Source organism: Elephas maximus, chromosome 12, assembly GCF_024166365.1.
Source record: "Elephas maximus indicus isolate mEleMax1 chromosome 12, mEleMax1 primary haplotype, whole genome shotgun sequence".
In the NCBI taxonomy this organism is placed as follows: Eukaryota; Metazoa; Chordata; class Mammalia; order Proboscidea; family Elephantidae; genus Elephas; species Elephas maximus.
Genome location: NC_064830.1, coordinates 103,151,815 through 103,161,527, shown reverse-complemented (window position 1 = coordinate 103,161,527; position 9,713 = coordinate 103,151,815). Strand labels below are relative to the sequence as shown.

The window sequence follows — 9,713 nt, the reverse complement described above, 5'->3', positions numbered from 1 at the left end:
TTTGGGCAGGAGTTCCCTACTTGGTCTTGTAAACCTGACTGAACTAAGCAGCACATTCCTCACATGTGTTATTGTTTTATAGCCCTGTTTAATCTTTGGGTGAAAGGTGGACTTCAGGAGTGGCTTCAGTTCTGAGTTAGCAGTGTGTCCAGGGGCCACAGTCTCGGGGGTTCCTCCAGTCTCTGTCAGACCAGTAAGTTAGGTCTTTTTCTGTGAATTTGAATTTTGTTCTACATTTTTCTCCTCTGTCTGCTACCCTCTATTGTGATACCTGTCAGTGTGGTAGGGGGTGGTAGCCGGCCATCATCCAGTTCTTTTGTGGTGGAGGCTGTCATTCATGTGGTCCTTTAGTCCTTTGGACTGATATTTTCCTTGTTTTTTGGTTCTTCTTTTTAATTAACTTTTTACATTTTCTTAATGTGTTTTTTAAATAGAGATGATACATATATAAACTGTCTCAAAATCCAAAGGATACAAAACGTTATACACTGAAAATCACAACCCTGTGCCACAGCCACTCAGCTCCACTGTCTGAAGACAACTAAATGTTACCTGCTACAGATATGGTCTTTTCTCTCCATTTTACACAAATAATATTCAATCCAAGGAGCCCTAGTGGTGCAGTGGTTAAGGCGTTCACCTGCTAACTGAAAGGTGATCGGTTCGAAACCACCAGCAGCTACTCAGGAGAAAGATGTGGCGGTCTGCTTCCGTAGAGATTTACAGCCTTGGAAACCCTATTGGGTCACTATGAATCAGAATCAACTTGATGGCAGTGGGTTTGATTTTAGGGTATATTCAATTCAGCCCCTTTTTCTCCTGACAGTTTATCTTGCAAATCATATCAATATATGTGTCTCCGCCCTTTTTTATATCTGTATTGTGTACATGTACCATAATTTATTATACCAGTAGTATACTGACAAGAATTTATAGTTTCCAATCTTTTCCTCTCACGAAATAACCTTGTACATACATTTCATATTCCCTCTTCAGTTCAGGAATTAGTGATTTAGCCAAGCGTGATTAATTAAAATAGTCTGTTCTGGTCTGGATTCCTTTCTTTCTTCAATTGTCCAAAGTTTTGCTCTAAGTGCTTCTTAGGCCAGGAGGTATCTTTTATAAGGCCCCTTTTCTCAGTCTCAGGCAAGTACAGAATCTTACCATTTTTAAAGCTTTAATCCCTCTAAAAATTTATCTAAAAAGTAATTTTTTGCTTCTTATAAAAGGTTTTTGCATTACTTGCCCCTCCGTGCCACAAACATTCTGCTCATGGTGGAAGGGGGCAATTTCTGGTTGCCATTCAAGCAGAAATGAACCTCCCACCTCTGCTTCCTCTCTTCTGTAAATCTCACCCAACCTCCCGAAGACTTTACCAGGAAGCCCCCTATGAGATGCCACTAACCAACTTTTCCTCCACTGCAGCCACTCTAAAATGTAAATGTAAGCATTTCACACTAAATATCACTAAAGCATAGGTCCTTGGTGGCCTTGGCAATTGCTGTTCCCTCTGCCTGGCAATGCTCTTACCCTTGATAACTACAAGGCTTCTCTTCCTCAAGGACTCTGTTCAAATGTCCTACCCAACCTTTTAACTCCCTGTCCCCTTCACTCACCACCCACCACTGGACTTGTCTCCCCTCTCTGAAATTTAATTTCTATAAGGTAGAGTCTTGTTTGATGTTGTATCTCCAGAACCTAGCTAGCACTTGTAGGCCGTTCAAAAATATTCTGTTGAATTATCAGTGAATGAACACTATCCCAATTCAGGGCACAAAGTACACATATGAAAGGGTTAAAAATGTATACACATCGCCGTTGAGTCGATTCCGACTCATAGCAACCCTCTAGGACAGAGTAGAACTGCCCCATACAGTTTCCAAGGAGCGCCTGGTGGATTCGAACTGACGACCTTTTGGTTAGCAGCCATAACTCTCAACCACTACGCCACCAGGGTTTCCTAAGAATGTATAGTAATACATAAATGCAAGGCAGTATTACTGTCTGAATTTGATTTTTGTTGGCCGTATCTGTAGTTGGGATCTTAAGGTTCTGCTCAGCACAACTCCCTCCAGGGCCAAAGCGAAACCAATTTGGGGAGAATGAAAGACAACTTTATCGGTTGGCCAAACAAGGAGACAGATGGGCTCCATGCCATTGAAGGCTGCTTCACAGGCAGCTTGTTGGGGCTCGTTTATAAAGAGTGCGGGCCTGCAGTACCAGAATATTGTAGAATGAGTACGCATTTTTTAAAGCTCAGTTCAATTCCCCACGCAGGAGGAAGTTAGCCATTTTTCTTCGTTACCATACTTGAGGCAGTTAATGAGCTAAAGGTTATTTGGAGTGCCAAGATGGGGGGCAGGAGGGGTTTTACTCGGTTTTGGTCAGCCCATGGCTGTTTCTCTTTAAGGAGGTTCTGAGGAAGATAAGGAAACCCTAGTGGCGTAGGGGTTAAGTGCTACAGCTGCTAACCAAAAGGTCGGTCGGCAGTTCGAATCCACCAGGTGCTCCTTGGAAACCCTATGAGGCCGTTCTACTTCTGTCCTATAGGGTCGTTATGAGTCAGAATTCACCGGACAGCAATTTCTTTAATTTTTTTAAAATGGGGAGGTAGATAAGAACTCTAGGAAATGGGCTGAGTGAGGGGCTGTCTTGAGGCTAAGAAAAATGGTTGTATGGCTCTAGCCCTGTCTTAGAACCACAGACCTGAAAGAGAAATATAAGAACCAACTCAACTCTCTGTAAATCCCTGTATAAATCTTCACAATTGATCGTTCGTTTCATATATATTACGCATCCACATCGTGCCACAAAAAAAAAAAAAAAAAACCTTTCCAAATAAATAACTGAAGACTGAGAAATAACCTGAGCAAGGTCCAGTGGCAGTCAAGCCAGAGCCCTGACTCGCCCCAGGGCTGGATTTAACCCGCAGGTTAACAAGGCCAACGTTTGAAGAAAGCAGCGGCTGCCCTCCTACCGCCCTAGAGAGGACGTTAGCGGCGGCTCTAACTCACCCCAGAATCGGAGGACAACCACAGGAACTTCCGCGTTTCTCAACCCTGACCCCGTGCTCTTGTCGTCGGCCACGTACGACGTCAGTCACGTACGACGGGGCGCTCCCGCTTACGTCCTCCTCTTCCCAGTGACCTTCACGGCCCGAACGGAAGGCCTCAGGCTGTGCGCTGATTGGTCGCGCGCTGAGAGCGGCCCCGCCCCGTTTCTCGGTCTCGGCAGAAGCTGCCTGCTTCGAGCCTCAGCCCTTCGCGCTTTTAGGAGCAGGTCGGCCGCGTCCTTACGATGCCGCGTGGAAGCCGGAGCCGCACTTCCCGCATGGCCCCTCCGGCCAGGTGAGACCGGGGCCGGGGCCGGGGCCGGGGCCGGGGCCGGGGCCGAAGCGCGGGCGTCGGGACACTGCCGGCGCCGTGACGCCGAGGAAGGCCGCCTTAGGCCTCGGGCGGCCCGGCGTCGGCTCGGGGAGGCCGCGGGCGGTGCGTTCGAGGCCCGGCTTCGGCGGGGCGGTGGCGTGGACCCGCTTCGGGCCGTGGGTAGGCTCAGCCCACGTTAGGGTCGACTGCCCGTTGGTGGCACAGCCTCCGGCTTCCAATCTGCCTGAATCATTAAACGACTGTAAATAAAGGTCGCTCTAAATTGCAGTAACACGGAAGTTGTAAAAAGGGGCCTCTTGCAGATGAAAACCAACTGAAACGGGAAAAATAGGAAAAAGAAAAAAAAAACAACAATGTGTAGGAGAGGTGATGTAACCGGGGGAAGTGATAGCATATCAGTTCATGGCACCTGCTGTGACTGGGCCTTACAGGCCTCGCTGCCCGTGGTGTTCATTAGCTCGGAAAACACTTTTTACGTGTATTTCTGATTGCACTTCACAGGCATCTCAGAGGTCGAAAGTTCATCCTGTTTTACAGAAATAAGGAAACTGGAGACTCAGAATAAGTGACTCGTCCAAGGGCCTGCTGCCATTAGATAGGGAGGCCAGGTCTCAGACCCAGAATTTCCCGATGACAAATTCAGGACTTTTGGCACAGTTCCATTTTTCTTCTCTGCGTGAAAGTGGATTGTGGAAACAGTAAGCTAGGCGTATAGGGAACTTCACTTACAGAAGCTTTATAAAGTTAACCCCAGGTGCTATGTGGTAGGGCGTTAAGTCATAACCTTTTGACCTTGCCCTATTTTTGGTAAAAGAACTCAAGGAAATGATCTAAAAATGGACAGAGGGGACATAATATATAAGATTTTTAGAGCAGCGTTGGACATAATTAGTGAAATCTTTGAAGCCATCCAGATGTTCTACAAATGGAAAATAGTTTAAATTAGTTTTAGTATAACGTTTAGGCAAATCATGTCCCCTTATTGGGCTTCTGTTTCCTAATCTGTAAAATGAAGGAGCTGGACTGGATTCTTTCCCTAGAGGACTACTTTCAGGTTTGAATTCAGATGTCACCGGCTCAGTGAGACCTTGCATGACTACCCTTATATTGCAACATCTCACAACATACTCTCTCTTCTCATATTTTTTTCCTTAGCACCTAAGACCATATGACAAATTTTACTTGACTGATTTTTCAATAGAATGTAAGCTCCAGGAAGACAGATTTTTGTCTCTTGTTCACAGCTATATCCCTAGCACCTAGCATAGTTCCTTATACATAGTAGTTGTCTGGTAAACATTTGAATGGGTGAATTCTCTAAGGATCTTTCTAACTCTGTGATCTTTATGAGGTATGTAGGCTATATGAATACATGAAAATTTTGTGAAAAAAATAAAAGCAGAAGAAATGGTTTATACTTGGTGAGTACAACTTCATTGAAAGGGTAAAGAGAGAAAGTGATATAAACAGGAGGGAAGTTTCTGTGTTTTTGTATGCATATAAGTATTTGTGCTTAATAATTTAAAATGAAAACCCTGAGGATTATTTTAAAGTTAACAATTTCCAAACCTGGTTACAAGTGGAATTTCATCCATTTTGTTTTGTCCTTTCCCAGCCGGGCACCTCAGATGAGAGCCGCCCCCAGGCCAGCGCCAGTTGCTCAGCCGCCAGTAGCAGCCCCACCGTCTGCAGTTGGCTCACCTGCTGCTGCACCCCGGCAGCCAGGTCTCATGGCTCAGATGGCAACCACTGCCGCTGGCGTGGCTGTGGGCTCTGCTGTCGGGCACACACTGGGCCATGCCCTCACTGGAGGCTTCAGTGGAGGAAGTAATACTGAGCCCTCAAGGCCTGACATCACTTACCAGGTAACATTTTAGGCAGCGTTTCCCTTCCATGACTGTATTTTGTTTGAAAACCTAGTTCTCATAAGCTCCCTGTATGTTGGAATTGTCTGTGATTTTAGCATCCACAAGCTGTTAACAACATGGGTGATCAAAAAAGCCACATGTGATAGTTGAGTTAGTGCCTTAGACCTGCAGCGTCATGTATTTCTTCCTAAGGAGTAGAATTGTAGCCGTCCAACCAGACTCACCATACAACAGCCATTTCTGCCCTTATTTTAAATATTTTGCTTCAGGTACTAATCCAGTCTCAGTGTTGGTTATGTGTTCAAAAGTACCTTTAATAGCTCTATGTTCTGTGATCTCTTATCAGATATTTACCACTACACCTCCTTCTGAGGTGTGTGAAAATTTCTCCTTTAATGAGCATGGGTATATAGACTCTGTTGTATTTCTGAGCACTTGAAACTCGCATCCATCTATTTTTCTGTGATAGTCCCAGTTTTTCTCCATGAAGCCTCACTGACGCATTTAGTCTTGAGATGCCCAGAGAGCTATTTTACCTCGTGTCTTTGTGTTTAAATCTTTCTGATTACAACTGGAATTTTGTTAAAGCTCATTTGCTTTCTAGCTTTAAAATTGTTTGCTTTCCATATTATTAGATGGAAACTTTAATCTACATTTGATTCTGGCCCTAGTTCCCCAGTTAACCTCAAAGAAAACGATGGATGCTCTTTTTCCAGGTGTAAATCTGACTTTTTCCATGGTCTTGAATGTTCTGTCTTTGCAGGAGCCCCAGGGAGCCCAACCAGCATACCAGCAGGAGCAGCAGCAGTTTGGCCCTTGCCACTATGAGATGAAACAGTTTTTGGAGTGCGCCCAGAACCAGAGTGACCTCAAGCTTTGTGAGGGTTTCAGCGAGGTGCTGAAGCAGTGCAGATTTGCAAATGGTAGGTCATCTGTCAACCCAGAATTCCTAATTGAAATTACGTGCATGCCCTTCTCTGAGTGGCACTCCTGGAGCCTACAAAAGTTAGGGATTCTGTATTTAATAAATGAAACTGACAAATTAGAGATCTTGTTTAAATTTCTCTAAAAAATAATTTAGCTCTCCTAATGAGCTTTTCAGAGATCTCTAGTCCACGTCTTAAGCTTTTACCACTTACGTTCTGAATCTGATTCTCCCTTAGGCAGACACAGATCAATGTGCCAGACCTTATTGTGAATACATGTGAGTTATCACCTAGTGTTAGGCCATGAATGTAGAACTACCTTCTCACCAAAGTTCAGTGATGGACATAAAGACTGATAGACTATTGGCATTCCACATATCATTTCAGAGAGAAGCTTATTGAATTCCTTAGCGGGACTGAGGTTCAGGGCTATCTTAAATGTTGGCAGTCAGCTTGTTTTTATATTATTTCCTCCTGTCAGCCTAAGATTTCACCCTCTATTAATAAACACTTGTATTCGTTTTCCCACTTTAATTCAGGCAGGAAATAGGGGAAAAGGTGGTTGAATTGTGGACTTAAGAGATTATATGTCCAAGTTTATCAGAAGTCTTTGGTGAAGCTACACCTGTTACCGAAGTGGCTACATTTCGGCTGCCAGGACTTGGTCAGAGCAAGCGTATATGCTCTGTCTCGTCTCAGTTTTGGCGATTGTGGAGTTGAAGTCTTGTTGGTTGCAGAATGCCTCTAATGACCTCAGACAGAAATGAGCAGCCCTGGTTACTGTCCTCCTCTCGCACTCTGGGGGCCCTGTTATGTTGAGGACGTGCACCTAGTGCTCTTCTAACTTCTTACTTTGTCTCTTGCAGGGTTAGCGTAATCAAGAAGTTCAAATTGAAGAAACGGGGAATCGGCTCTCATGACCGAGTTCACGTAGCCTAGAACTATACTTGATAGTGACAGTGAAAGTGTACAAGCACTGTTAAACCTCTCCTCTATGATTAATAGTTCCCTTGCTTCAGAATCACCACAGAAGGGGGCATTCTTATTGTACTGAGATGATGTCACATTTGAGGCTGGGCAGATGTTTTTGTGACCCCCTTAAACTAGCTGTTGTGATGTTATCATTTATCAATTAATTAGAATAAAGTGATTTTCTTCCCAGATGTGGTATCTTTGAAGTGTATGGTCATAAATTCAGTGTGGTGTAGACCTGCATGCCACATGTAGTCATTTCACAGAAAAGCACAGTTGTCGCAACATGTCTTCAGACTCATCTTAGCCTCTTGTCCTTGGATGTTAAATTAGCATCCATCAGATCTGCCCCAGCTCCGGAGAAGCTTCTGCGTGTAAGGAGAGAGAGGATGTAAGGAGGAGCTCACTAGCAAACACACTGCTTGTTAAAAATGGTCCAGGCACTACAGGCTCTTGGGAGCCAGTGTTAAATGAACTGAGCAGTAACCAGAAACTTTTAAGTGCTAACAGTTGTAATCAGGTGAATGACAAGAGAGTGTGGAAGGGGCTGTTACATGGGTGTGTGCCCTGTGGCCAGGTCAGAACTGCAAGTCACTGGTCCCCTAGTATAGCCAGTTAATTGGTCAGAGATGAAAACCATTGATACAGGCAGTTCCCCTCAGATGTCCTACCTCCTCTACCTGAGAGACACGCTACCTACAGCACCCGGCACATCTCAAGAGGATTCATCTGGGGGTGACGGGAGGGGGAAGCCATCGTTTCTTAAATAAATTTGGCTTCATCTTGCACAGAACTCAAGATGACCTCCAGGAGTTGACCTTCCACCTACACTTGGCTCTGCAGTCATCCTGCTCTCAGATGTTCCCTTCATAGGCCCTTTGCCCTGGGTGCATTGGCCTGTTAGTAGGGCCAGGAGGGATTTTATGATACATTAAAAGTATAAGAAATGCAGGGCCTCAAACAGGTTATTTGTACAGCGACATTCATTGTGGCAGCATTCACGATAGCCAAAAGGTGGAAACAACCCATGTCCTTGAGCAGACGAATGGATAAACTGGTATAGCCATACAATGGAATATTGTTTAGCCATAAAGAGAAATGAAGTTCTGATACCTGCTATGACGTGCTTAGACCTTGAAAACATACCGACTGAAATACAAAAGAACAAATATTCTATGATTCCATTTAAATATTCAGAATAAGCAAATGCCTATTTAGAAATGTCTTTTAGAAACTGGAGCCTAGTGGCACAGCGGCTAAGAGCTCAGCTGCGAAGGTCGGCAGTTTGAATCCATTAGCCACTCCTTGGAAACCCTGTGGGGCAGGTCTCTGTCCTGTAGCGTTGCTCTGAGTCTGAATTGACAGCAGTGGATTTGGTTTGGGTTTTGGTATTAGAAACTAAGCTGAAAACAAAGTGGGTTAAGGAAGGGTGGACCAATGGATCGGGGTGGATCCCCAAAGGGAAAGCTCCCTAGCCTGGAAGGATTGCATTATGTAGTCCTGAAAAAAGCAGTGCCTGGGGGTGCAAATGGTTAACACACTCAGGTGCTAACCAAGAAGTTGGGTGTTCAGTTCACCCAGAGACATTTTGGAAAAAAAGGCCTGGCGGGCGATCTGCTCCTGAAAAATCAGCCATTGAGAAAACCCTGTGGAGGTAAGAACGTTGACACAATGTGAAGAATGTAACCAATGTCACTGATTATTATGTCCAGAAACTGTAATGGGAGTGGGTTTTGCTGTGCTATTTTCACTGAAAAAGAAACCCTATGGAGCACAGTTCTACTCTGACATACACAGGTAGCTGTAAGTCGGAGTCAACGCCGCAGCAACTGGTACTAGTTTGTTTTTTTAAACACAAACTCTCACCCAGTGGGTCCCGATGTTCAGTCCCTGGGGCCACCAGGGCCTCAATGTAGGCTCACCAGCAGCAGCGGTCGTGCTGAGCTGTCCTCGTGTCCCAAGTTTCCTGCCCTGGGCTCAGTGTAAATGGAAGTCACCCCTAGAGAAGAGAGTGCGTTCCTGGCAAGGCCTGGAGGCCAAGCGAGCTCCAGGGGGGAAGAATGGTCACTTCATGATGTCGGGCCTGGTCCCCAGGTCACCCGAGCTTCCCTCACCCCTGCCAGAGGTCACGCCTTAGTGTGAATCACAGGCTGAGCGCCACCCACCTCCCTGACGAGACTTGGCCTGCATCCCAGGCTTGTGGTTTTGATTTATTTTTGGCACATGAGCCTCCGGTCATCAAGTAGCAGAGCCTGAAGACTGCAAGATCTCCCGCTCTGGCCACAAGTGTCTGCTCCGCACACGGCTCCAGGCTGTGTTGTCCTCTCTCCCCCAGGGGCTCTTTGGGATTCAAGTTCCCTCAGGGGCCTGCGAGGACCTAACGGGTGAGTAGCCAGGCCAGTGATGGACAGGTGCCAGGAGACAGGCGGGAGAGGGAGAGGTGACAGGGAGAGGACGGAAACCCCTGACCCTGAGACCCTCTTCCCCTCCCTGTGGAAGGCCAGGGATCACCGGCAAATGACAAGATGGACCTCTCCCTCTCCCGCCTGTCTCCTGGCACC

At 45.9% G+C, this 9,713-nt stretch overlaps 1 protein-coding gene across 1 annotated transcript; it reads left to right on the top strand.

Annotated features, from left to right (window-relative positions):
* The first annotated feature begins 3,195 nt into the window (after positions 1–3,195).
* On the top strand, positions 3,196–7,341 carry CHCHD2 (coiled-coil-helix-coiled-coil-helix domain containing 2). Its single transcript, XM_049905105.1, has 4 exons — positions 3,196–3,347; positions 5,002–5,251; positions 6,018–6,177; positions 7,047–7,341. Exons 1-4 carry the CDS (start codon positions 3,298–3,300, stop codon positions 7,055–7,057), a joined length of 471 nt encoding a protein of 156 aa, XP_049761062.1. The 5' UTR covers positions 3,196–3,297; the 3' UTR covers positions 7,058–7,341.
* The last annotated feature ends 2,372 nt before the right edge of the window (positions 7,342–9,713 follow it).